General features: G+C 56.0%; 1 protein-coding gene across 1 annotated transcript in view; it reads left to right on the forward strand.

Annotated features, from left to right (window-relative positions):
- ZC3H3 (zinc finger CCCH-type containing 3) overlaps nt 1-27,537 on the forward strand; it is a 137,199-nt gene continuing 109,662 nt past the window's right edge. Inside the window, exons 1-3 of the mRNA XM_083827383.1 lie at nt 1-86; nt 1,591-3,418; nt 4,135-4,325. Coding sequence (XP_083683509.1) covers nt 41-86; nt 1,591-3,418; nt 4,135-4,325 — 2,065 coding nt within the window. The 5' untranslated portion in view covers nt 1-40. The remainder of the gene's footprint in view (nt 87-1,590; nt 3,419-4,134; nt 4,326-27,537) is intronic.

The raw sequence follows: 27,537 nt of genomic DNA on the forward strand, positions 1-27,537 counted from the left end.
GGGGGGGGGCGGGGCCGGGGCGGGCGGGGGCGCTGCGGGGATGGAGGAGAGCGAGCGGCTGCGGAGGGAGATCCGGAGGCTGCAGGGTGCGGGGGGGGGAGGGAGGGGAGGGGAGGGGGTGGGGGGAGGGAGGGGAGGGGGGGAGAGGGGGGGGAGAGGGGGAGGGGAGGGGGGAGAGGGGGCAGGGGGGGAGGGGGGGAGGGAGGGGAGTTGGGGGTGGGGGGGGAGGAGGAGGGGGGAGTGAGGAAGAGGAGGGGGAGGGGGGAGGAAGGGAGGGGAGGGGGAGGAGGAGGTGAGGAAGAAGAAGAGGAGGGGAGGGGGTGAGGAGGAGGAGGGGGGTGAGGAAGAGGAGGAGAAGAGCGGAGGGGGTGAGGAAGTGAGGAAGAGGAGGGGGATGAGGAGGGGGTGAGGAAGAGGAGGGGGGAGGAAAAGAGGAGGGGGAGGGAGTGAGGAGGAGAAGAGGGGAGGGGGGTGAGGGAGAAGAGGAGGAGGATGGGGGGGAGTGAGGAAGAGGAGGGGGGAGGAAGGGAGGGGGAGAAGGGGGGGTGAGGAAGAGGAGGAGAAGAAGAGGGGAGGGGGGTGAGGAAGAAGAGGAGGAAGAAAAGGAAGAAGAGGAGGAGGAGGAGGGTGAAGAAGAGGAGGAGAAGAAAGGGGAGGGGGGTGAGGAAGAGGAGGACGGGGGGGAAGAAAAGGAAGAAGAAGAGGAGGGGGAGGGAGTGAGGAAGAGGAGGGGGGAAGGGAGGGAGAGGAGGGGGTTGAGGAAGAGGAGGAGAAAGAAGAAGAGGAAGTGGGGGAGGAAGGGATGGGGAGGGAGTGAGGAAGGAGAGGAGGGAGGAAGGGAGGAAGGGGAGGGAGGAAGAGGAGGAGAAGAAGAGGGGAGGGAGGGAGGTGGAGGAGGGGGGTGAGGAAGAGGGGGAGGGAGTGAGGAAGAGGAGGGGGGAAAGGGGAGGGGAGGAGGAGGAGGGGGTGAGGAAGAGGAAGAGAGGGACAAGAGGGGGAGGAAGAAGGGGAGGGGGAGGAGTAGAAGAAGAAGAGGGGGGAGGGGGTGAGGAAGAGGAGGGAGGGAAGGGGGAAGGAGGGGGAGGAAGAAGAGGAAGGCCAGGCTCAGAGGGGTCCCGGTAATCGAGGTGGGGGGCTGGGAGCCCTTTGGAGGGCACCCAGGGGTGCTGGGGGGGGGGAGGCGCCCCCAGTTTCCCCGCCCAGAGAGGGAATTGGTGTTAATTACCAAGCCCAGCGTTAATTACCTGTGTTAATTACCCCCAGCTGCTCGTTAGGAGCTCCCGGCCCACCCCGGGCTGCCTCAGAGCCTCCTGCGTGCCTTGGGCCGGCGCCGAGTGACAAAAATACCCCCAAAAAAACCCCAAGATACCCCAAAATACCCCCCCCAAAAAAGAAACCAAAATACCCCCAAATACCCCCCCCAAAAAAAAACAAAAAAAAAAACAAATAAAAACCAAAATACCCCAAAATACCCCCAAATACCCCCCCAAAAAAACCCAAAAAACAAACAAAAAAAAACCAAAATACCCCAAAATACCCCAAAATACGGGGCCGGATGTTACCAAATGTTTTTTTTCCCCCCCCCCGCAGGTCTCATAGACAGCCACAGGAGCGCCCACGGGGACGCGCCGCGGCCGCCGAGCTGGGGCAACGGCAGGCAGCCGCCGTTCGGCAGGAGGGGGCCGTTTTCGGGCCGGTACCCCCCGCAACCCCCCCGGGATTTCCGGCAGGGCCGCTCCTGGAGGAAGAAATATTCCCTCGTCAACCAGCCGCCGGGGCCGCCGCGCGTGGCGGGGAACGCCGGCGCCTCCAGGGTTTTCGGCGGCGGCGGCGCGGAGGGCAGGGCGGCCCCGGCACCCGCGACGTCCCCGGAGAGGCACGTGGACTTGACCAGGGACGGGAACATTGTCGTGGGCATCCAGGTGACGCAGAGGACTGACCTGGTTCTAGGTCCTGAAGGTCTTGGTGCTGAAGGTTTCGATCCTGAAGGTCTTGGTGCTGAAGGTCTTGGTGCTGAAGGTTTCGATCCTGAAGGTTTCAATTCTGAAGATCTTGGTCCTGAAGGTCTTGGCCTTGAAGGTCTCGGCCCCGAAGGTCTCGGCCCCGAAGGTCTCGGCCCCGAAGGTCTCGGCCCCGAAGGTCTCGGCCTTGAAGGTCTTGGCCCTGAAGGTCTTGGTCCTGAAGGTCTTGGTCCTGAAGGTCTTGGTCCCGAAGGTCTTGGCCTTGAAGGTCTTGGCCTTGAAGGTCTTGGCCTTGAAGGTCTTGGCCCCGAAGGTCTTGGCCCCGAAGGTCTTGGCCCCGAAGGTCTTGGTCCTGAAGGTTTCGGTCCTGAAGGTTTCGGTCCTGAAGGTCTTGGTCCTGAAGGTTTCGATCCTGAAGGTCTTGGTCCCGAAGGTTTCGGTGCTGAAGGTTTTGCAGGTTCTTACTGGGAAGTTCCCCGGCTGAAAACAGGCGGGCTCGCTCCGGGCGAGGGTAAAAAGGGGCAGAAGTCCTCCGCCGCTCCCTACCCGAGCCGAAAAGCGGAGCCGAAGCCCTCCCTCTCCGTCTCCTTCACTTCCTCCCGCCGCGTGGTCAGCTCGTCCTACCCCGGCCCGCCGCATAAGCCCCGGACCGTGCGTCTGAGCGCCGAGGCGGCCGAAAGCTCCCCGGCTCCTTGCGAGAGCGCCGTGGCGCCCAAGACGGAGCCGCAGCTCTCCTGGCCCCCGCCGGGCTGCCAGCGGGCTCGCCACCTGGTGTGGTGCAAGCCGGAGCCACCGGCCCCGGGCCGATCGGGCCGCGAGCAAGGCGGGGATGTTTTCCGAGAGCCCAAGCTCCTCGGGGCCGAGGAGGCGTCCTCCAGACCTGCCGCCGTTCTGGCGGCCGGGGCGAGGAGCAGGTTTGCGGCGCTGCACAAAGCTGCCGGCCTCCAAAGGGCCGCGACGGCGGCCTCGGCGGCCTCGGCGGCGGCCTCCGGCAAAGCCTCCAAGTTTAAGAAAACCAACTACACCTGGGTGGCGAACCCCGGGAGGTGCTGCCGGGCCGTGAAGAGGTGGGCGAGCCCTCGGGCCCCCGACGGCGCTCGGAAAATCGCCGGCGGGGCGGAGAGGGCGGTGAAGGCGTCGCCGAAAGCGGATCCGGGGAGCAAGCTGAGGAAGTGGCCGCTGCAGCCCAAGCCGGGCGTCTCCGCCAGCAAATACAAGTGGAAAGCCTCCGCCCTGCAGGCGTCCCCCTCCACGTCCAGGTCGGCGTTCAGGTGGCGGTGCGAGGACGAGAAGAAGCCCGCGGTTTCCACCTCCCCCCAAGCCAGCCGGCCGCCCGGCACCGCCGCCACCGCCGCCGCCGCGGGTCTCGGGGAGGCGAAGCCGTTCGGCGACGCCGTTCTCTCCAGCTACAAAGTGAGGAGCCGGACGAAAATCATCCGGAGGAAAGGAAGCTCGGGGTAAGTGGCCGGGCCGCTTTGGAGAGCCGGCCCTCCGGAGGCCGTGCTTCACGCCCGCGGGCTTTAGGTGAAGCCGGAGCAGCCCCCGATGTCTTCGGGGCAAGGCGTCCCCTTGGCGTTGAATAATCCGCGCAGCCGCGAGCTGCGGGCGCGCCCGCGGGTGAAATTACACCGGGGGCTGTTGGATGCCGGAGGGTGCCTTCGGTTTTCCCCGTACCCCGGGGCTTTGTTCCCGCTTTCCGGGGCCGCGAGGCGCCTCAGATTGTAATCGTTCGAGCGGTCGGTGTAACTCAGGCTTCGGTCTTTCAAAGTTCGAACGAGCCGGGGTTCGAAGCTTCGGCTCCTCGCTTCCCAGCTCCTCTCCTCGGGGCTTCGCCCTCACGCCGGGAAGATCCCTTTGGGGTGAGGCGCCTCGGAAAGCCGGGCTTTCCTTCGGGATCTGCCGGGCAGGGAGATGAGAGGATGGCGGCCTCTGCCCCCCGACGTCTCTCGGGGAGAAGCGAGCGGGCTGAGTTAGTTCGTTGTCCAGCCGCCTCGCCAGAAATTCCCCCCGCTTGCCCGTTTTCTCGCCGTTTCCTCTTCAGCCCGTCCCGCCGCCCCTCCGAGGGGGAGCGGAGCTGACCCAGCTCCTCTTCTCGGCCGCGGGCGAGGGGATGAAGCGCCTTTCGGCCCCCCTTTTTACCCTCCTCTAACCGGGTTTTTGCCCCACCCCGCAGCTCCCCGGCGGACAAGAAGAGCGGCCCCTCGCCTCCCGCGCCCCTGAAGAGCCCCTTCCACGCCAAGAAGCGAAACCTGCGGGGGAAACCGGCGCTGCCCAAACGCTGCTCGCCCAAGGGCCTGCTGCAGCTCACCAAGCACAGGCTCTGCAGGCTGCCGGCCGCCAGGAGCCAGGTTTCCACCCGGGAAGGTAGGAACGGTCGTCCCCGGGTGGGGGGGGTTTGGGGGGGGTGTGACGGCGCTCGCTGACCTCGTGCCGGGGGAGCGGTTCCCGGAGAGGCTCTGGGAGCGGGGAGATCGGTCCCAGGCCCCCCGGGAGGCGAAGCCGCTGCCGTCGGACCCCGGGCAGGCACCGGGAAGAGTTTGGGCTGCGCTGAAGCCAAGCCTGAACCCGGGTGGCCTGTAAATGACCGCGCTCCGACGCCTCCGGGAGGCAGCAATCCCTCTGCGAGGCGAGTTTCTCTCTTTGCGGATGGGGGGGAGCCTGCGCACATCACAAAATATTGCCCCCCCCCCAGGAACCGCGGACCTGCCCGGCGCACCCGCGTCCCGGGGCAGCGTCTGCGGGAGCCTCGCTTTTTGATATTTAACGGGGTTAAAGTTGCAGCTGGGGGGAGGAGCGGCGAGCCCCAAACGTTCGGGAACGGGTGGTTTGGGGCCGGGTCCCGCTGCCTTGGGCTCAGCCCCTCGCAGAGCAGCCGTCGGCTTCGCGGGGCCGCGGCTCCAAGCACGTAAAGAGGTGTCGGGGTGTTCGTGGCTCGAGACCCGGCTCTGTTCCCTGGCAAGGTAATCACAAGTCCCACGCGCCCCTGCAATTCGTTTTCCTCTAAAAACGTGCGTGAAGCACGCTTCGTGCTCGTCGGCGTGGCCAACGAGCGCCGCTTGAGCGCGCGGGGCTGCGTGGGCTACGACGTGGCCGCCAGCTGCCCCAAAATGAAGCTTTTTGACCTCGTTTTAGGAAGAGACTTAACGTTTCTTTCCCGCTCTGCGCTTCAGCCGCCGAGTTTGTGCCTGTCCTCGTTGTTATTTCTCGTTCGAGTCGCTCCGTGCCAAGAGGTGGCCGTGTTGCGGTGGCGCAGGGAACGGGAACGGGGGCTTGCGGTTCAGGAAGAGGAAGGCTTTTTGGGGGGGGGAGAAGGAGAAAAAGAGGTTTCTTTTGCTTTCCGTGGCTGAGGAGGGGGCTGTGGGGACGGAGAGGATGCTGCGGGGAGAATTTGGGGTCTGGCGGATGGGGGGTGACCTGTGGGGACAATCGGACGGCCGTATAACCGCACGGTTGTGCTGATGGATCGGCTTTTGGGCAGCTGCCTGACTTTAGGGCCGAGTTTTGCCCCGTTTAGGGATGTCGACGAGGGTTGAACCTACACCCGCTGCTGGAAGCGTTCGTGCGGCGCGTGAAGGCGACCCGTGTGGCTGGAGGATCCATCGTCCGGCTTCTGTGGTCGCTCTTCCGAAACCGGAGGTGGTGGATCCGTCGGGGGTGGCGTCGTGGGGTGCCAGGGGGCTTTAATTCCTCGCGGGGTGTGGGGTGAGGAGCAGCCCTTCGGCCTCGCACGGAATACCCGCTGCCGGCTGTGGGGTTAATTGGGGACTCAGACCCCACAAACCGCATACTGGGGACCTCTCTGCAGCGCGACGTGTCCGGTTAAGAGCATTTTACGTACGAGAAAATTGCGATATTGGTGTTTACAGGGATATGAACTGTTCCGGTGACCCAGCGCCAGGTTAAGCCAGATCTCTTCTCCGCAGCACCGCGCTTACGCCCGGGTTGACGCCGAGCGGGGTTTGCTCGGCCCTCTGTGCGCCACAGGAGGTGGCGGCGCCGCAGCCGCAGCCCTGGGAAGGCGCCGAGCTTGTCCTCGAAGCGTGTCTGAGCTGAGCAGAAGTCCTTCCCCTTCCTTTCATCCGTCGGTAGAAGCGTGTGCCCAGCCAAAGCGAAGCTGGGCGGAAGGTAAAAACGCACAAGAACGGATCAAAATCCTCCGCCCTCCCGGGGAGCCTGGCTGGCAGCTGCCAAAAGCCCCGGGCGTTTTGGGGACGGGCGTCGAATCCCCGTCCCTCGACGGCAGGTAATCGTCCCGCGGCGCAGGGCTTTGCGTCTCCGGTCGCGTAGGCCTGGAAATGGCGGAGGCAGAGCAGAAATGCGGCTTGATCGGAGCGGAGGAATGCAAATAAAGGAGCTTAGGGGAAGCAGAAAGCTGGAAAACGGGGCCGGGAGTGGCGTGGGGAGAGCAGGTAGCTCGGTCCCCCCTGCCCCGAAGCGGATCAAATTATCAAATTATCTCTGTTCCTGAGGGGTGCTGACAGAGCCTAGCACAAGCCTTGATCTGGGAGAGTTTTGAGGTGTGTCGGAGTGACTTTAGTTATTTTCCAGCTTGGGTCTGCGATCTTGGGGATCCTGGCTCCGAGGTGGGGAAGCAAACAACCTGCTGGAACAGCTCGGTGGCCGTGCTGTGGGGCTCTTCTTCCTCGCAAACCGCAGCAGCTGCTGTCAAATCGTGGCTCGATTTGGGCCTCAAAATGGCTAAAAGCAGAAGGAAGCCTCCCCTTCGCCGTGTCTGCTGCTCTCCCTCGCTTCCCAAATGCCCCAAATCCTTCCTGTCCCCGCCGTGCTAACGGCACCCCACGTACCGGCGTCTTAGGAGGCGGATTAAAATAATTCTCATCTCTCTCTTCACCGTGAGCATGAAGAGGCTGCGACATTTCTTTCTTGAATTCTGCAACGGAGAGGAATGAAACCCTTGTAGATCGACCATGATTTGGACGGGGTGAGTGGGACTTGAACCTTCTCCACGAAGCTGTTGGAAGGGCTCCCTCGGTTGCCTTTCTCCTCCCCGGGGAGGAGAAACAAGGTTGTTTCTGCTCCCTTCTCTGCTCCTTTTTTCCCTTCGCGGGGCTGAAAGTGGTCCTCTCGAGGAGCAGCCGCGTTAAACAGATCCTCCTGCTGCCAGGGCTCTGTGAGGCTGGGATCTCTGGGTATGACTTCGTCCCCGTGCGATAACCGAGAGCTTGGCCGTGGTTCCGACACGACATTTTCGATGGGGTTCAATCCCTGGCAAACAGATTTGCAGCTCGGGCTGCTCTGATGATGCCCTGCCTTTCTGTGGCCGTTGAATTATCGCTGTTCCTCCACGTGCTAGGGTTCGTTTTTTTTTTTTTTTTTTCTTTTTTGCCCAGAGCCGTGAGCTTGGTGAAGTCGTTGGATGCTGGGCAGGGACGGGGGATTTTCGAGGCAGCGTTTCACGGTTTTATCTCAGAGCCTAGCTACTGAGAGAACTTGCGGGGCAGCATCCGAGCTGCTTCGTTAGAAGCCCCTTAATGAACAATTACGTATAATGAACGGCAGGCGTGTTCTGGCTTCACAGGGGTCCCCTGGCTTTGGGATCTGTGGCGCGAGCTCTGCGCGACGTGCCCGAGCTGTGAGCAAAGGCATCGCCCCTGCCTTCCCCTAGGGATTAACACGTGGCCGACCCCGCTCTCTCCGGTTCCCTTTTTGGACCCAGACGGGTCCTGGGCAGAACTGGGGGATGTCCCAAACTGGAAGTTGCTCTGATGGGACGCTGGAGCTGTCTGTGAAGCATTTCTAATGCAGGCAGGGGTCTGGTCGTCCGGGTACTACAACGCAGGGGCAGGGGGTGTGCGTGGGGAGAGCTCGCGCAAAGCAAAGAGGAGCAGAAAACGTTGTGTCGCTCAGCGGAGCCGTAGGGATGTTGACAAAACAGCCTTCAGATTTTGGACTTCTTGACCGCTTAGTACTCAATATTAATGTGCCTTTAATATTGAAGAGCTCCTTTTTTTTTTTTTTTCTTTTTTTTTTCCCTTCCCATTTAACTTCTTAGGCTCTCGTTGAAGGGAGCAGAGCATATTTCAGCCTCCCGCCCGACCGTCAGCCTTCCTACATACCCTCTAGAAGTGGTTTTCCAGGCTGTATCAACTTGCCTCCGTTACGGAGAAGACAATTTGGGTCTGAAGCAGGGATCTGGTACGAGAAGGGGAGAACGCCGGGGTTGCCTCTGTCTTTACTGAGATCCTCGTGCCCCCGCGTTGCACGGAAATAATTCAGCCTATTTCCGTGCAAGCTGAAAAGAATCACGCGACTTCTATTTTCCTCCTCAACCGTATCCGGCTATCCGTATAAAAAAAAAAATCCTTCTTTTCACGACCTATCGTATTTGGAAGTGCTTTTGCAGCCTGGACTCCCCGTCCCCCTCTTCGCCGTGCTGGGGGAGCCCCGAGCTGCGTTCCCCTTCCCGCTGCACGAAGCAGGGGGAGGCCGGCTGCTAATTAAGGTCTAATTAAGGGTGAAGTTCCCACCGATTTCCATTCCCCCAAGCATCCTTTCGATTCCCCCAACCATCTTTTTGGCACCGGACCCGGAGGACTTGATGCAGAGAGCAAACCCCGGCCTCCTGCTCCTTCATTTTTGCGGAGCGGCTCCCCTGCAGCCTGGGGCGGGATTTTGCCGAATGGGTTCGGGTTTTTGGTTTTTTTTTTGGGGGTGGGGGGGGTTATTCCCCAAACCGTGGCAGCACGATCTTTTCCGGACCAATTTTGAGGGCAAAGGCCGGCTTTTAAGTGACATCTCGCCCGTCCAGACGGCAGCGCGGGTGCAGAAAATCCCCCTTAAATTTTTACCAGCAGCCTCGCTGAGAGCGATGGGGGCGGCATATTTGACATCTTGCAGGACGAGGCCCCTTTTCCGCTATTTTTTGAATGAAAACCAGGTGAAAACTTGTGGTTTCTTTTACTTTCCTTACCCTTGCCAAAGTCCACGCTTGCCCTCCTTGCACCACCGCTGCCTTGGTTGGGTTCACCGCGCTCGGCGCGGCAGCGCTCTCGGCCCTTTTGTAGGAAAAACCAGAACGAATTGCTTCGTTTTAAGATTCTTTCGGGCAGGTACGTGGCAGCTGCTGGGATGTGAGGGGCCGGCAGAGCCGTGCCGTGCCCGTTCCCCGCGTGTCCCCCGCGGCAGCCCGTCTCGCGCGCCGAAAAAGCGGGGCGATTTGGGATTTTCGGGGAGCCTCCCGCGCCGCCCTGCCTTCGGCACAGCCCTGCAGAGGGCACTCGCGCCCCTCGCATTTTCCCCGGTCCACCTTTTTCCGGTTATTGATGGCCTAATTTCGTCTTTATGTGAAAGAAAGCAGATATCAAGTAATTTGCAGCAATAACCTGCTAATGCTGGGCCAGTATCAAAACTCCCATGTTCATTTCAAGTGGCAGATAAAACACTAATATATAATTATCCTTGCAAATTGGATTGTTTTAAATAACCAAAAGGCTATGGCCAGGAGAAAACTATCCCATTTCCCTTGAGTTACTATTGCAGTGTAATTGCTGCGTTCAATCAATTTCCTTGGCATTAGAAATTCCATCACAATCAACATTAAGCTTTATTCATTGTGATGGCTAAGAGCCGGGCCATTTCTCCTCTTTTCCTTAACTGGCAAAATTAATCAGGGAAAAGATTTTAAACATTTACCCGTGCGAAAGAGGTCAGCTCTGCCACTATATTGCTCAGCAGATAAGGGGGCTAATAAAAAGAAAATTGAATTACTAATGATCGCCAGGCACCGAGTATATAAAACCTGGCAATCGCCCGGTTCGGGGGGGCGAAAAAAAAAAAAAAAGAAAAAAAAAAAAAAAAAAAAAAGAGAATCAATTTGCTGCGGACAAGGTGCGCTCGTTTTTTATTTTGGGCGCATATTATCAGCAATTTAATTTGCGAGCGCATAAACAGGGAGGGGAAGCGGCTAGAAAATAATGAGCCCGGCGGTGTGAAATGCTGCGGGGCCGCGCGCTGTACGCAATTTATTTGGCACAACAGATAATCGCTTTAATTGAATCCAAAAGTGCATTGTTCAGCAGCGGCGCGGGCTGCCCGCCTGGCCCGTGGGGATTGCAGGGGATTGCAGAGATGCCGGCGAGAGGCTCCCCGGTGCCTTTTTTTTTTTCTTTTTCTTTTTTTTTCCCCCCCCCTGTAACGTCCCCTCGCGGGCAGGACTTCCCAGCCGTGTGCCCGGGGGTTCGCGGCTGGCTGGAGGCAGGGGGAGGACGAAGCGAGCGGCGGCTCCCTCGTACCCCTATCTTAAATAATTCGCTTCCTTAAGTAACTCGAATCGGTTAGCGGCGGCTCAGCGTGCTAAAACAAACCTTTAACCCTAAAACAAAACCTTTCAGGTTTCGTTTCGGGGCGAATTCGCCGAGCTGGGCGCAGCCAGGAGGGGAGCAGAGCCCCCAAAACACCCCCGGTCGTTCATTTCTTCCCCTGGGACGAATGGGGCGCGCCTCTGAGCCTGGCTTTTTAGAGTCCCGGCAAGCTGGCAGTGCTTTATGTCCCCCTGTCGGCTTCTTATTTGGTGACTTTTGCCCCCCCCCAGCTATAAAAGTGCTGTGAAATGGGAATTCCTGGCTAGGGGGGGTGCTTCGAGGCTGCCCCATCAATCGCATCGCCCCGGGTTGGGACCTGCCGGCTGCTGCCCGGTGGCGTGCGGCTCTCGCTGCTGAGCGAGCCGGAGGAGAGGCGTCAGATGTGCAGCACGTGCGTGGCTCGCGGCGGAGCCCTTTAGTGTCCCCCCCCCCCCCCGGGGACTTGCTCGAATTAAATTATTTCGCCGCTGAGCCCCCGGAGTTGAGCCCTCGCGACCTCCTCCTGCTTTTAGGGACCCGGCGCCGCGAGCGCGTCCTTTGTGGCGTCCACCCCGGGCGCTGCCAGGAGGCTAGTTTGCGTCCTCCTCCTTTCAAAGTCCTTCGAAATATTTCTTCCTTGCTTCTCTTCGCCATTCCCGTGCTCCGGATTGAGGTCAGACAACAGTTTGTGTTGGCGTCCTCCTCCTCGTCCTCCGTTGCCACCGCCAGCGCCGCAGCTGGACTCTGCAAACGCGCTCAACCGGAGGAATTTTGCGTTATTTTGCTCTCTGCAGAAGTGCTTCTACACCCCCTTAATTCCACCCGCCTTCTCAAAAAAAAAAACCCAAATCTTCCCTTTTTTTATACCGGCTTGCCCAAAACCACGAGCCGCGCGTCACGGCTGCAGGCGCGGAGGGAGCGAGCCGCTCGGCGTTCCTCGTGCCCGGGCAAGTGCGAGGGAGTAAACGGGGGCGTAAACGGCGAGGAGCCGAGGTATGGCTGGCATCCGAATGCTCAGCTGCTGTTAATTTTATTGGTGCTGGCCGCTTGCGTCCCTTTGGCAGCCCCGAAAAATCTCAGGGCTGGAGCCGAGGTCTCCCGTTCCTTTTCGCGCCGAGCGAAGTAAATATTTCTGACGGGGAGGTTCCAGCTTGGGCACCGTGGGTTTTGGATTTATTTCCTGGCCGCGTCCGTGCTTTATTTGTGATTTTCTCTTCGGTGAGTTGCACGAAGTTGCCGCTTCGGGCTGCGGGCTGCTGTCTGGGATCGCGTCGAGCTGACCTCTTAGGTCCCATCAGGAGGAGGCGACGCGTGCCCTCGAAGGGAGCCCTCGTCGCGCACGACGCGCTCCGGACCCCGCGGCCTTCTCACGTCTTTTATTCCCCATCACTCGTCGGGGCTTTGGACGGATCCTTCCCGGTTTATCTGAACCGGGTAAACCGGATTAAATCCCGGTTTATCCTCGGGGGTTTCGCTGCCGGGCGCCGGCGGGGGTAACGTCAGCACTGGCCGCGCTGCCGTGCGTGGCTTGACCTTGCCCGTCGGTCGGGGCGCTGCCAGGTCTCCCTTTTCTCGCTTTCCCCGCCTCGTCCTCGGGAGCAGGGGAGGAGCGAGGCCGGCCGAGCGGCTGCCGGGCCCTTCGGGGTCCCTGGGAGAAGTTCACATAGTTGGCTCGCTGCCGGCACCGGTGGCGTCCGCGTTCGTAAGCGGCGGTTTAGGGTTTCTGCCCTCGCTTGGCATTCGCGGGCGACGCCGTCCCGAGCCTGCGAGCGGATTTCTGTTTTCAGAGCCCACTTTTAAAAATAACGGGCTGCTTCGGGCGAGGGGAGCCAGCTCTGCTAACCGAGGAGGTGTCACCGTGTAGGTGCCTTTTCCCCAAAAAGCTCCGCGTGAGCGCTCCGGCGTCCGGATTTTGGGGGGGTGGGTGAACCGGGGGCGGCGATACGGGGAGCGTCTGGGTCGAAACGTGTCAGGGATGAGAGCTGAAGGTAGCAGGGGGCCGCTGGGCGTGGATGTGTGCAAGGCTCGTGAGCAGACCCCTGCCACGAGGAAAATTTCGGGCCGGTGATGAGGGTCTGGGGAACAGCAGGCGATGGATATAAACCCACACGGCTCTCCACGTTGAGTTGCATTTCATTATTCTCATTTTCCGTGTCCCTTCTTTCTCCCTTTTTCTGTGAAATTCAGCCTCGTGCCCGATTCGATGCTGAAAATCCTCTCTCGCTGCCCGTTGTCCCCTGTTTCAGAGAATCTCTCGTGCGGTGCCCGCTACCGTTTGCTTCTGAAATTCTGTTTGTAGCAGGTGGGTCCCAGGGGAGCAGTATATTCCTGCGCTAACAGGAAGAAATATTGGGCTTTGGGGATGTACGACAGCCTTTCATTGCCTCTGACCCTTGATATTTTCAGGTCCGTGGGGGGCCTTTGCTATGATTTCAGACCTTGCAGGGACAGCGCGGTGCGGAAGAAAAATCGAGTCTCCGCTTTAGTCTCGATCCGCAGGAAGAAAAAAAAAAAGAAAAAGGAAACAGAGCAAGAGGTCTTAGCCCTGGAAGTCTTCCCTTGCCACTATTTCTACAGCGAGGTTTGCAGTTAGGTTTTGAAGGGTGATTATTTTTACAGTGAGGTTTGCAGTTACATTTTACGGTGAGGTTTGCAGTTAGATTTTTTTCAGCCTTACCCTGAAGGAATGCATCTGAGAAAGCTGGGGTGCTTATGGGTGGTTTTAAGCCAGTTTTCGACCTGTCCGGCTCTACCTGCTGCTCAGACTTGTGCTGAATTTCAGTGCTGCTGCCTTTTATCCCCTTGATTGTCTTTTCTTCTATGCTTAAAATAAAACTAAGAGAGAGAAAAGTGGGCATTTAAGGCGCTTTGTCGAAACAGGGACGGATCCATAACCTGAAGCTTGAAAATTTTCTTCTCTTTTGCTTCCTCCTCTGGCAGTTTCCTTGCTCCTGATGTGCAGAGTGACGGGAAGCATCCCCAGCAGGGTCACCGTTGAAGTTTCAGATGGTTCCCTGGCCGCGAGCTGCTGCCGGCGCTGCCGATCAGCGCATCCCCGGCGGCGCCGGCGGAGCTCCCCAAATCCCACCCCAGCGAACGCTCGGCTCCCTGTAAAACCTGCGTAGGTTTCTCTGTTCTGCTTTCTGCTTCCCGTTCTTCTCCAAATCCCCATTTACGAGTATCTCTCTCTTTTTTTTTTTTTGATTTTGCAAACCTTTTCCATCTGATTTTTTTTTTCCCCTGTAACAACGCAGGGGCTTCGTGCGGCGATCCCCCCGTATCGCTGCTGAGCCGAAGTGGAAGCTGTTCGCCCGAGGACCCGCCTGCTCGCTCGGGCTGGGCTTCGTGTGCTCTGCAAAGCGATATAAATGAGTAATACCCCCCCCAGAATACGTAACAGATGCAGGAGTGCACCTGGGGTAAGTGCTTTGTGGACCTGACAGCGTCTCACGAGTCCCACAACGCCGTGCTGGTGCAGCAGTTTTCGCGGTTTCAGGTTTCTGCTTTAGGCTGAGGGACGGGGAAATGCGTTTCCTTCAGTTGTCATCGGGAGTTTTGCTGTTGCCCACGGGGAAAGTTGAGCGTGAGGAAGGTTTCATCCTCTCGTACGCCTCTGTATAATCCAGACGTGTGCAGATTTTGCTGTCGCTCGGGGTCGGAGCGGCGCTGCGTGGGTGTGTGAGCAGAGCCGGTGAACTGGACGTCCAGCTCTGACCTCAAAACCGATCCTGTGCCTTATTCCCTCCCCTAAGCCTGCCCTCGGGAGCTCTCTGGTGGGAAAAGGGCAGGAGAGCAGACGTGGAGCCTTAATGTGGGCTGGTAAACCCCCCGTTAAACCCCCCGATGGTGCATTTTGTGCTGTTCTGTGCACAGGGAAACGTCCCGGGACAGCCCGTCCTTAGGTGGGACGGAGAGCGCCCAGGCAGTGAGCGTGAGCAAGCACGTGTCTGCTATTCAGCCTTGAAAAAAACCTCCCAGGAATGTTTCTTGTGAGGGCTCTGCAGTAAAACGGAGCCAACCAGTGTGTGTTTGCCCCCCGTTTGCAGCCTGGGGCAGCTCGTGGAAAAGGGAAAGGGCTCGCAAGGTGCGGTGCTGCTGCGTGACTCGCGGCTCCCGGCCCCAAGAGAGCAGCAGCCACGTTTTATGGGGGTGTAAGGGAAAGCCTGGCTCGGGAACCATGCTGGGAATGAAAAAAACAGCTCAAGGAGCCAGGGCAGTGGCTCACTGTGTTGGTCCTGCCGTCCTTTGCTGGATGTGCTGTGCTTCGTTGTCCGCTGCGGGATGCTCCGCTTCATCTCCTGGAAGCCTCAGCCGTGAGCTTTTTGGGGTGAGAAGGATGAGTCCCAGGAACTCCAAACAGCTTCAAATACCTCCAGTACAGCTTTTTGGAAGAAGAGATGGACTCATCTTTTGTAGAAGCGTTTTGAAGATGAGACCAACCTCACTCGAATGGGGTTTTTTCTTGGCCGGGTGTAGCCCGTGATTGGTGAGCGTAATCTAGCGGCGATGGCTTTTTCTTGGTTATTAGGTGCTTTGTGTGAAAGTACCTGTTATCAATGAGAAAAATCAAGAGGGGATTTGATAGGGTGATACGAGTTCATCAGAGACGCCACTTTCAGTGTATGTATAGGGGTGTGTTTTTAAAATAAGATTTACTCGACTATCTCAGCGTTAACTGGGGCATTTTACGGTGCTCCCCTTCTGCGAGCTTCCGCGATCCATCATTTCCCTGCTGGCGTGCTGGAGTGGCTGTTAGGTTTTACTACGCCAAACACTGTAAAAGGGCATTAGAGCAGTTAAATCTGGAGTCTTGCTTTCATAAGGAAAAAAGAAAATGCTGAATTAGGCAGCGGAAAAGGCAACCGCAGCGATACTGGAATCTTGCATAAATTATCAGAAGAGTCAGAGGCTGGCAAGTTTATGTATTGTTACAGCTCTGCTAATTAATTATTCCAGAATAATCAATGTTTAAAAGAAAAAGTTTGGTTCTCTCCCGTCGTAATGGACTCTGATATTTACTTTCGGTATGGCAGCTGTATTTTGTTTTGTGGTGTGGCCGTGCTTTAATTTTACCTCCCCGGCGGTGGGGCTCAGGGGGTCTCACTCATGGCATCGTCTTCGGAGCAAGACGTTCCCGACGTCCAGGGAAAGCCTCCATCACGAGTATTTGCAGGATGAGAGGCTCGAAGGAAGCAGAGGAATTATTTAAGAGGCTATAAAATGTTTGCAAATTGAGATGAAATGGTCCACGCGCTGGGGAGATAGATGTGTGCGACTGGAGGAAGTAAGTTGATATATTTTTTAAATAGATGGTGAAATTCTGGCCCCGGTGAAGTCGTCTGGGCTTAAACTTTTACCCTTATGCTTCGTAGTGTGTATATTTCTAACGGCAGTGCTTGCTTTGGCGAAAAACATGTTGTGGGGCTGGAGTAAGGAGGTGTCACGGGTCGGCTGTGGTGTCTGTGGGTACATCGGGAAGCGAGCGGGGGAATTTGGTGAAATGCTACAGGAACTGTTGTATTAACGTTCTGTTAATCTGTCACATTCATGACGCTTATTCAATTTCAGAGTTAGGGCTCAACCTAAAAGACAAATTCAGCTCGTGGAGAATTGAGGTATAAATCTTTCGGAGGTGGAACAGCGGGACTTGTCATTGACACAATTTCTTGACAGTGGGATTGTTTTCTTAACGTCATGCTTTGGAAAGGGTAAGTCAAAAACCGCGAGACATGAAGACGTTTGCCAGCTCCTAAAACGTTTTGCCCTTTTAACGGGCTCTCTTCGTGTGCTTTAAAAAAAAATCTTGGGGCTGTGGCGTGGTGCGTTTTGTTCTGAAGAGACCACCTTGCGGAGGGAGCGCATCTCTGCCTCCTCTGCGCTACCCAAAACTGGAGGGGGATGTCTGGAGAAGCAAAATGCAGATTAGAAAGGATGAAAAGGGCTGTTCCAGTTGAGTGTCCAGGCTTGGCAAGCTGTCGGCTTCGTGCTTAACTTTGAATATTCTTCATTGTAAGAAGAGATGGCCTCCTTCTGGATGGTGGAATGGCGTGGAGCTGCACGTCGCCATCTGTCTCTTTCTAGAAAGACGGGATTCACGTTTGCCAAGGACTCCGGGTCCCAGTAAGCACAGCACACCGAAACTGAGCTGAGGAAACCTATAAACACTGACGTCCTGGTGTCCTCCAGACTCTTAATATAGTGTGCACCTGGCCCTGTCTTCTGGGAAGCCCGTTGTTCCTTAGCAGCTCTGCTGAAAAGGGCCTGGGGCCGTGTTGGATGCTAAGCTGCAGGAGCCCAAAGCATTCGTTGTTATTATTTTTAAACAATTAAAATAAACTTGCACTGGGCGGCATTAAGAGGAAGATGGCCAGCAGCTGTAGGAATGGTGTTAACCCTCTTTATGGCGCTGGGGGCCGCTGGTGTGCTGGTATACCCATTTTGGGGCATCTCGGTTCAAGGAGGATGGGAAGAGATGGTTCATCTGGGCTCGTCTTGGGAAGCTGTGGAGTCTCTGCCCTTGGAGGTGTTTTGGGTTTGGGTAGACGAAGCTGCAGCTGCCCCGATTTCGTGTCGGTGGTGCTCGTGCTTCAAGCAGAGGGTTGGTGGCACCTCAAGAGGTCCGTTCCTGTGCTTTCAAGGGAACATTTTCTGCCACAATGCTAAAATTTTCATGTTAAGCAACCAAGTCCCTTTGCAGCTCACAGGGTTTTGTAGCATTTGGGGTTGGTGATGTCAAACCCAACTGACAAAAACATCCAACTTCTGTCTGGTGGTGAGGCAGTTCTCATCGACGAGGTTGGTGCAGGATTGCCGCTTCATCATCACGTCTGCAAAGGGCTTTGGACCCTACAGAAAGCCCAGAGATGCTTTGCCAGAGCCCTTTTATTGATCTTTGCTGAAGAGAATGAAAATAGTCGTAAGATCCTGGGTTAGGAGGCGATTTTGGAGCATTGTCATGAAGAAGAAGCACTCTTTGGAGGTGATGACAATGCTGTGCTCTTGGATGTGAAGGCGAGGACCAAAGCAGGAGACCCAACTACTTCACTTCGCTGCTCGAGAGGACCTGTAACTGAGGTCCTCTAGGTCTGAGTTGACCTTGACCGCAGCAGAAGAGGACTTCAGTGTTGTATTTACAAAACCGAGCCTTCCACTTCGCACTATCACCTTGCGGTAGCCCCCCTGTGGCTAGGGCTGGCTTCATTTTGTGCGTGTTGTTCTTCTGTGCCATTATTCGTGCGGTGCCAAGGCTGCAAATTGCCCTGTACAACCAGAAGGCGCCAACCCGTTGATGTACTCGGTGTCCTGAAGAGCTGGCGGTGGAAAATCTGGCCAAAGGACGATGCAGAAATACTGACCAGCCAGCAGCTGGGTGGGCTTGTGAACAGCTAGGGTTTGTGGTGTGCTTCTTTGAGCTTAGGCACAATATTTAGATGTTATATATGCAGTAAGGGCAACATCTGTGCCTTGTATGAAGCCGTGTCTCCAAGTTTTGGTCTGGAGATCCTTCAAATACTCGTACAAGTCAGTTGAAGGGGTACCCACGTCCGGGTGGTGCAGCTCGGTGCCAACTTGTCCTTTCCTTGACTTATAAAAAGTCCTTAACCTGAACGAGGGATGCAAATAAATCCTCCAGATAGCGTTAGGGCTATGCAGAAATGGCCCTGTCCTTGGAAATGGGGAGGCAAATCCCCCACTACTGCCCGCTCGTGGCTTTCAGTTCGCACTGCTGGGAGGAGCAGGGACGGGAGATGGGTTTTGTTCCTCCCGATGGGTTTTGTTCCTCCCCAGAGTGGCTGATGGACAGCTTACATGGGGAAGGGAAAGGAAGGAAAAGAAATTGAGAGCGTGGTAAACGCATCCTGTGCCCTGCGGATGTGTTTCTTTCTGCTCCTGGATCCACGTGGGGGCACCAAAAAGCTGCCCTGCCTTCTCTGGGTTTCGCAGGACTGCGTGCAGCCTGTCTTTTGGGGCCAGAGCCTTAGCGAGGACATGGAAATACCCCCAAATACACAGCCTGAGCTCTCACATTTGCAATTTTCCCTTCCCAGCTGATGGCTTACGGCACATCCATCCCCATCCGCTGCTTTCTCGAGCGCCCCCCATGCTGTAGCTGTCATTTGGGGGGACGTCTGGCCTCCGGGACACCTCTGGGACCAGGGCTGCTGCTTGCTGAGCTGCGGCATGGGGCAGCTGGGGCTGCTTTTGGGGACATTGTCTGCTTTCTGTGACTGTGTGTGACGTGGACAGATCCCGATCTCGGTACCGAGTTGTCAGTGTGAGCTGTTCGCTCTGGCTGAGCTTTGATTTTGGGAACTAATTGCATCTTGTTTCCTAGGTGCATGTAAAACAGCCCGGTCCCTTGGGCTCACCAGGCATCATTAACGCAAAAATGCCCCCCTTCAAGTTTATCATTCTGCTCTAATTTATAAAAAAGACCCTTTGGGGAGAGTCTGAGGAGGATGCCAGCTTACACCAGGCACTCGGATGGTACCAAAGACACGGGGACAAGCGAGCGGAGCTCAGCGTGGACCGCAGGGGATGGCTTTGCTCATCTCCCGGCGCTTCTTCCCCTCTCCATCCCCACCGCATCTCCCCAGCATCCGCACATTGAGGCTGTGGCTGGTCGCTTTGCTCAGCTGCCCTCATCCTTGCTGCCTCCTCTGCGATCAGCCGGCAGTGGGAAGGCAGCGAGCACCTTGCTGCGGGGCTGTTTCACGGCTCCGCTTGAAGACGTTTCTGAATGAAGCCCCTCCGATTCCCACCTGAGCGCGACGGCGGCGACATAAACAAGCAAAGCCCGGTAATAAAAACCTAATGAAGAATACCAGCGTGAAATCAAGATGTTAAACCTCCGCTAGTGACAGGCAGTAAATCTGCAGCCTGGTGTGTTCCTGCGCTTTTTAATATATATTAAAGCGGGCAGCTCCTTTTATCTCTTTTTGTCTCGTGGGCTCCGAGGCTGAGCAGTGCTGAGAGCGAGTCCATTCCCTTCGCACCGTGGCCTTCCAGCTTTGCTCTCCCACTTCAAGGATTTCCAGTCTAGGCATTTCTGGCTTTCAGGGGAGCTGCTCTTTGGCTCCTCTGTGTTTTAAAGGCTTCGGTGAAAAGGAGCTTTCTTTAGCACATGAGTTAACCTGCAAGCTCCTTTTTCCAAAGAGTGGGACGGCCTCGGATCGCATTTACTGTACGGGATCCGCGCTCTCTTGCTTACATGCCCTCTTGTCTCGTGGCTCGTGCTAAGCAGCAGGCTGTGGTTTGGAAACTTAGACCTGCAACTTGATTTCTTTTTCCGAGTACTCAGATTTACTTTAATTTCTTACCTGGCTGCGTGTGGTCCCAGATTTTTGAGGCTTTCTGATAATTTTTGATAGGAAATATCGGCTCAAAGAGTTTTCCTTTCATTTGTGTGGTGCCTTCATGATTCCCAGTCTTACCTTTAAACCCAAGGGACATTTTCTTCCTTACTTTATCTCCCTGAATACCTATTCGATATGGAATCAGTTTAGAGCCTCTTGTGCTGAATGTGCTGGGGAAAGGCTGGTTTTACACAAAGTGGGTACGGGGGGCGAGGACCTTGCCCCTTCCGCATCACCCTCTGCAGGCTGGACACCACACCAGGCACTTTGTGTGTGCTGACACTTCCTTTGTCCTTCCCGAAGAGGTTAGTGCACATCCCGAGCTGCGTGGCTGCCTAATGCTTTGCTTTTTCTCTTTTAAATATTCATGGGAGCAGAGTGGTTGGGTTGCTTAATGGAGCGGCGCGGCCTTCCGCGTCCGAGGCAGAAGTGGACTTGTTGTCAATAGCTCTTAAAAACTTTTCACTAAGCCGCCTGGTAGGCAGTCAGATTGACATATTTCTCCTCTTTTGACGTTTAAATGACTTCTGGTGCAAGAAAAAGGATGTCTCCGTAAAGGGGAGGAAGCTGCTGCTCCCGCACCGACGGCGTTATCTGCTATCGAGAGTCATTTTCGTGCCTTAGGTGTTTTTGGGGATTTGCTTGCTCTGTAAATTCTGGACAAGAAAGTAGTCAAGGTAAGAAAAAAAAGTGATTCGGGGGAAGAGCAAGCAGAGCTGAACGGGAATTACAGATGTCTGCAGGAGTGTGTTACGCGAACCCTTGATCGAAGAGGTGAACGAGCTCCGTGCTGTCTTGTCTCGTGCGAGCTCCCTGGAGAAAAGTAACTCATCCTTCTCGGGAGAGGATTTTCCCTTCTCTTTCTCCTATCTTTTCTCCCTGCAAGGTCTTGAGCTGATGGCAGCGCTGACAGGTTGTCATTTCAGTGATTTGTCTTTGTAGTGCCTCGTGTTTTATTGTTTGGGGTTGGAAGTGCTCCGGTGACACGAGCAGTGATGCCCGCCTCTCGTTTCCATTCCGATTTACAGCACTGATCTACAGCTGAGGGTGTTTTGCACATGGCTCCCTCTCGAAAGGTTAAAACCCTTCGTCTTTTCCCGCTGTTGCTGGAGGGTTGGCTGAAGGTGTCGGCGGGTCGATGAGGATGGATGCTCTCCTCTCTTTGGCAGCTTCAGGGCTAGGAAGAGTTCTCTCCACCTTGTTTTATTGACTCCGCTCCTCACTCATCTGTGCCTTATCGTGTAAATAAAGGATTTAACTCTCCTGGAAGGCTTCTCTGGTGAGCGAGAACAGCAATACCAAGACATAAAATAGTGTTTTAAAAAAAAAGAGGCTGGGGTGGACCTAGGACACCATCTGGTCTCTCCCCAGCTCGAGGCACAGCCACTTATCTCCATCATTCCCATCCGGTGGGCATCCAACCTTATCTTGAAGACCTCTAATGATGGATGCTCCACGTCCCCTCTAGATAATCTGTTTGGCCCCGTTGTTTGTACTTCTTTCATAGATTCCCTGCTACACGTCTGCCACCGTTAAGTTCATCGTTGCTTTGTCGGTGGTCAAGGAGGGAGGACGCCCTTCCCTGCTGTAGCTGGCTTTTAAGGATTTGTGGATTTTTACCCCGTTGTCCTTTCGTCTTTCCTGGCTTTAGCAGTGCAGCTTCCTTCAGTCCTAGGTTCCTGATGCACCCCATCAGATGCTTTCCACCTGCTTCACCTCCTGTCTGAAGTGTGGAAGCCGAATCCGAGCGCCGTGCCAACGCAACGCCGTCACCGGTGCCCATCGTGCTGAGCAGCGGTGAAGGATTACAGCGGCTTTCCCGTCTGAAATTTGCCCTTGTGCATCAGCAAGACCCTATCAGAGGATGAGTGAATGCTGGACGACGTGGGGACGGAGGAGTTTCACTTGGTTGGGTGTTCGTTAGCGTTTCCTATGCGGGAGAGCTGTTGGGAACGGCTCAGCCCCAGCGGTGCACGGGGATGACGCAAGGACCGACGAGGCTTCGGGTTTTGGATCCTAAGGCAGCTTCCAAAAAGCCAGAGGAAGGATGGCGAGAGGTGAAGGTAGAGGGATTAATAGGGATTAATGCTAATACAGGTGCTCGGTGTCTTATTCTTGAGGTTACTTCTTCTGACCTGATTTGAGCCTGGCTTTTTTCGCTGCTGGGGGCTGTCACCCCATGCCAGTGCCGATTAGCGCGCGTGTGAGCCGTTGCGCCTGGGATGTCAGAGACCAAATTGAGTTTTCAGCTCTGAGAAAGGATTTCACCTGCGCCAGGTAATGGGAAGGGGAAACCAGCGCTCGGACCGGCTCCGCTGAGGCTTGGCAGCCTCTCGCCCTGCCGGCCCCCATCACGGGGACGTCTCCGGGCGGGAGGAAACGCATCTCCGGGACTCGTCCTCCTTCTGTGCCCGCTGGCCACGGTCCTGTTGGCCAATAAATGGCCAAATCAGTTTTAGTCCTTGAAGTCATCACCTGCTGCTTCTCAGAAAGGATAAAGGTGAGCTGCTGCAAGGAGCAGGTGAGCCCAGAAACACGTAGAAAAAAAGGATGCTGAAGGAGATTCCTCTCTTATTTTGAGGCAGGGCTTTTATGCAGCGGGCCAGAATTTGCTCGCTTCGTGCGAGTCGTGTAATTGAGGCTTTATTTTTCCTCTTCTCTTTGGAAAGCGGCGTTAATAACACCTTTATGGTAGAACTGGGACTCCGCGCAGCGTTTGCAGCTTGCTCTGAGGTGCTCTCGAGCATCGCTCGTTATTTAAGGCTGGAATAAAATGCTGAAGGAACGTCAGAAACTTTTCAGGGGCTGTTTGTGTTTCTTGCAGCTCCGCCAGCCAACGTCCTCCCACCACATTCAGGTCACTGGTGGGATGAGGGCTGCAAGTCTGCCTCTCCTGCCACGAAAACAGCCCCCAGGTTTAGGAGATCGCGCCTGACACACGGCCCCGAGAGGATAATTTGACGTGGCAGCTGCGTGAAAAGTGCTGGATGCGATTTTTATTTTCGGTGTGCGCAGATGCGTGAAGTTTTAAAACAAAGCAAAGAAACTTTTTTGGTAAAAACCGGGGTCAGCCGGGGACTCGGACAGGTCCAGGGCCAGCAAGAGAAAGTGGGGAATTGCTGTTCTTGTTCTGTACCATCTGCTCTGCCATGACGACTCTTAAATCTAACTACCAGACATCCCTGTAAGACCCAGGGAGTGTCCTTCGAATACGTTTAGAGTTGATTAAAATGAAAAAAAAACAAGCGCCCTCACTGCTGTTGGACTGAGTTTTATGGACAACCCTACAAGCTGCGTTGGTGGACCCTAACAATTTTTGGCTGGTGTTGTTGCAACTCGTTTTCAAGCCACTTCCAACCTACTTTTCAAGGACGGAGGCAGGCATTTTGGCCGCCTGAATAATTGGAGGAGGGGAAAGGACCTGACGGAGCGGGCTAGGAGCCAGAAGATTTCGTTATTCGTACGTGTTTCTGCTGATGCTCCTTTGTGACCGTGGGCTAAATCCTTTTAGGGGTGTGCTTCGGTTTTTCTGCCCGTGTTACGGGAGCAGAGGCAGGTGCTGAGGGACCTGTGGGCACAAAGTCCCCTCTAAAACAACTTGATGGTGGTGTTTGCTACCACCTCAGCTCTTGGCCATCTGAGGTACAAGCAGTTGAAAAGAGCGGTTGCTGGAGGCTCCTCAATTGCTGGCTCAGAGGGGTTTTGGGACTTGCTCATGTCAATGTGACGCCAGATATGACTGTTCTTCTGCCAAAGTGACTTAGTCCTTGAGCCCAAGTCCTTCTGAGATCCTTGATCCCAGTCCTTCTGCCAAGGACTTCGTCCTTGAACCCGCAACACGCAAATAAAACCAGCTATTGACCGGAGAACGACAACAGTAATTGACAATTGCTGTAATTGAGCAGAAGGTCCAGAGGTCGCTCCCAACCTCAGCCATTCTGTGATACTGCTGTAGGAGCTGACGTCCCTGAATCTTTACTTTTTGAAGACTAAAAGCACTGAGAGTGCCCTAGGTAGGATGCTGTGAGGTCCAGAGCCTCACAGCCTAAATTATTTACCCAGCTCTAGGGCTAGTTTGGGGCTGGCTACTCAAGACCGTGCCTTGGAGATGCTTGGGAAGCATCTGAACACCGGGCAGAGGTATTTATACAACCCCAAAATGTTAGATACCTTGTTAAAAGAATAACACAACGCCAACGTTGGTATTTAAAGGATTGCAGCTCCCTCTCGGCAGTGGTGTTCCTGGAGAGGAACCTGGTTTTCAGAGAGCTGGTCGTGCTGAGAGCACCCAGACCGTCACCGGGACTTCCCTGTGTCCGCGCCGCGTGCCCCTGCACTGGGTGCTGCCATATTTCAGTTGGTCCTGCAATCTCCTAACCTCACAGAAGACCCGAGGGAAACTCTATTTGCACAAAGCCGTGAGAAATGTTCGAATAATGTGTTTTCCCCCCATTTAAGTGGCTCGGCTCACGCACAATAACTCATTGGCCACGGTGCTTCGCCGCCTGCCTCGGCGGCGGGAGGGGACCGGGACGAGAAATCTTTTTGTTTTCAAACCAAAGCAATCAGATTGCTCTCCGAAAGAGCTAAACCAGCATAAAACCCGAGCACCGGTCTCGTTTAAAGGTGGATCAGGTGTACGTGGGAGGGCTGCAGCCTTCGTGTGAGCGTGACCAGGTTAGGGCTGTACCTGCGTGAAACGTGCGCGCGCCGGGCTCTGCAATTCCGGCACGCGTGCGTTAACCTCGGATAACGCACGCGTGGGGCCGTGCGTCCCGGCTCCAGCCCCCTCTGCTAAATAATCGGATGCTCCCGGCTGGTTTTTGTGCCTGGCCCATCTCAGTATCAACAGACGGACTGAGGTTGTGGGGTCGGGTCCTTGGGGGGTGGTTCTGATGTTACTGAACGCCCGATGTGCATCAGGCTCAGGAAATCCCACGTGCGCTTCCCATTGCTTTGCTTCTGGATACCCCCTTCTGGCTCTTTTTATTCCTGTAGGGTCAGAGGGGTGTTGGGGAGCTAAAAACAGGGAGAAAAACAAAGGGGTTAGGGGATGAGGACCAAAGAAGTGAGGATCTGGAGGCAGATAATGGTGAGCGCTCGACAGTTCCCACTGCTCCGAAGGTCCGCAAGGAGCCCGAGGACGTTGCCCACCATTTCTCTGCTAGTGGTGGGATGGGAAGGGGAATCAGCCCCCACTGGCCCCACTGTCTTCCTCTGGGAGCTGTGGGACTCAGATTGACTCGGGGACAGAGCTTGCCTGTAGGTTCTTCACCTACAACGTGAAGCTTTGAGATCGAGAGGACAACGTGGGGACGAGAGGATGGGCGAAGGACAGGAGACAGAGAATGGGGAGCTGGGGGAGCTCGGGGTCTTGCAGGAGACGGGCCAGAGGCGTGTAGGGGATGCAAGGACCTGTGTAGGGGATGCAGGGACCTATTTGTGGGTCCCAGCCTGTATTCCTGGGGACAGGCTGCTTTGGTTTGGTGTCCCTGCTGCGTCCAAGCAAGAGAGGAAAGCATCGAAGCGTCTCGGCGCTGAGAGCCTCGCCGTTTCTTTGCTTTTCTTCAGCTTTCTTCGAGTCGGGGAAGTTTGTTTGTGAAGCGCACTGGAGCAGCGGCGGTGTTAATTGGTTTTTCTTTGAAATATTTACGGGATGGGGACATCAGTGCCAATCAGCTCTCCTCTAAGTGCGCCTGGGGAGCAGGCGTTGACAGGTGACGTTCCTGAGCAGCCGAGAGTCTCCGCGCTGCGCTCACGGCCGTGTTTCAGAAGTGCTGACTTCAAATAAAAAAGGTTTAGGTACCGGCCTAAATGGAGGCCAATTCTTTTTTTTTTTTTCTTTTGGCTTTCCTGGAAATGTTCCGTGTGAATTGTTTAATAATTTTTTTTTCACCTCCGCAAAGTTTTCACCGTTAAGGCTGGTTCGTCTGAACCGCAGCGCGGGGGCGCTTTGCTAGCGGTAAAAGTCCGTTTAAAAAAACAAAATCTTTTCTAGCTTGTTCGTGTTGTTCTTCTGGCCGTGGTGTCAGCGAGCTCCTGGTGTTCCTCGTGTGAAAGCAGAGGCATCCTCGAGCCCCGGAGGGACAACCTCGGCGATCAAAATGAACGATGGCTTTGATTCGCTTCGGGCCGTCGGGGACCATCCATCACGGTGATGGATCCGAGCCCTTCGCGAGTGCTCAAGCCCTTCTCTCAGGGTTTAGGGGAATGTTATTTTAATGGGGGAAGTTGTGCCTGGTGGTGGGAGGGGCGTCTCCATCGTGGGACGAGGGGGAGAGGTGTTTTTGGGGGCTGGCACCTGCTTGGTCCGCGGGCAGCCGAGCGGTGCTGGAGGGCGGCCGGACCCGAGCGCTGTGATACAAACCCGTGGTGAGCCCGCAGCTGGAGGTGCAGGGACCTTTTTGGGGAGAACATTAAAGGAAAGCGTGGTCAAGTCGCAGCCATCCTGCTTTTGGTGTTTTATCACTGCACAGAGCAGTCAGGGTCCGGTAATTGTAGACGGAGTCGTAAATAATGAGAATTACGCGATGCTTCTCTGATTTCCACCAACTTCAGCTGTATTTGCTGGCTACTCCTTTCTCTTCCATTTCATTTTTTTTTTTCCTCTTTTTCCCTCTCCCATTTATCTTTTTTCTGCCTCCGAGCCCAGAGCTTCCCAGTTCTCCGAGCAATTCTCTATAGACCCCGTACCCACGGGGCCGGCGTGTGTCCGCCCCGGGGGACCGAAGGGGTTGTGAAAACGGGGAGCTGGCCTGGGGGAAACCTCGGGGGAAACCTCGGGGGAAACCTTGGGGGAACCTTTAGAGCTGCCTGACCCCCAGCAAACTGTTACTGGGCTCCTCCACGCGAATCCCTCGGGTTTTTCTCGCCCGTGCCGCGTGGCCCCACGCTGCCGCGGCGCCCGGCTCGCTCTCGGTGCTGGGAAGCTCGCTGCGTGCACCCAGCCCGTTCGCGGGGAATGCGCTAACCCCATTCCTCGGGAATCCGATTTGAGCTATGACCTAATCCCTGGAGCAAGCGAGGAGCCATTAGCAGCTTCTTCCTTACCGCAGTTGGTGGAGCGGAGCTGCGCGCCCCGGGATTCTGCTCATTCCTGGGTATTTTCTCAGGCTCCAGCCGCTAACAGGTGGCACCCTGCGCCGGGGGCAGGGGCGGGGGCGAGCGATGCTTTAAATCATTCGACACCCCGCCGCGGCTTCCCCCGTTCGGCTGAATTATAGGGCCGACCTCCGGCAGCCCGGCAGACGGAGCCGTGCCCTCCGTGGCAGCTCAAACCCCAGAGCGGAGCGCGACGGGATGGCCGCGTCCCGCAGCACGGCGCTACCTGCGTCCCACCGGCTGTCCGCGACGAGCCCCTTCTGGCTGTCCCGGGGAAGAGGGAAGCGGCGGAAACGTGAATTAAGCGTTCGCCGAGATGGGCTACGCGTGCCTTTGGGTCCCGCTTTCCGTGCTGGTCGGGGATGCGCCGACCTGCAGCATCCCCCCGGGGTGCGGGTGTGAGCACGCTGCTGCTCTTCTCCGCCCCCCTGGGCGAGCGTCGCCCCTGTCTGTGCAGTTTTCCCTCTGAAAAAAATCAGGCCAAGCCTTCATTACTCCAAAAATTCTAATTAGAAGTGTTAGGGGAGGATAGCAAGGCCCTTTATAGGGGAGCTGCCGGTCCAGAAGCAAGCGGTAGGGCCTGGCATCGAGCAGCGGAGAAGGGCTGCAGGGAGCAGCGCCGACTTTGTCCTTTTTAGCCTAGAATTGGGGCACGGTTGGGTTTAGGCAGTCAAAATGTTGCTTTTCTCTGCCGTCAGCGAGTCTTTTTCCAGAAATGGGATTTTCTCTGAATTTCCCTTCCCGGAAGCAAGCGCACATCGAAGCCCCGAGGAGCTGCGCGTTCATCGCCCTGGCCCTGGGGGATTTTTGGGTGCCTCT

Source organism: Anser anser, assembly GCF_964211835.1.
Source record: "Anser anser genome assembly, chromosome: 2".
In the NCBI taxonomy this organism is placed as follows: Eukaryota; Metazoa; Chordata; class Aves; order Anseriformes; family Anatidae; genus Anser; species Anser anser.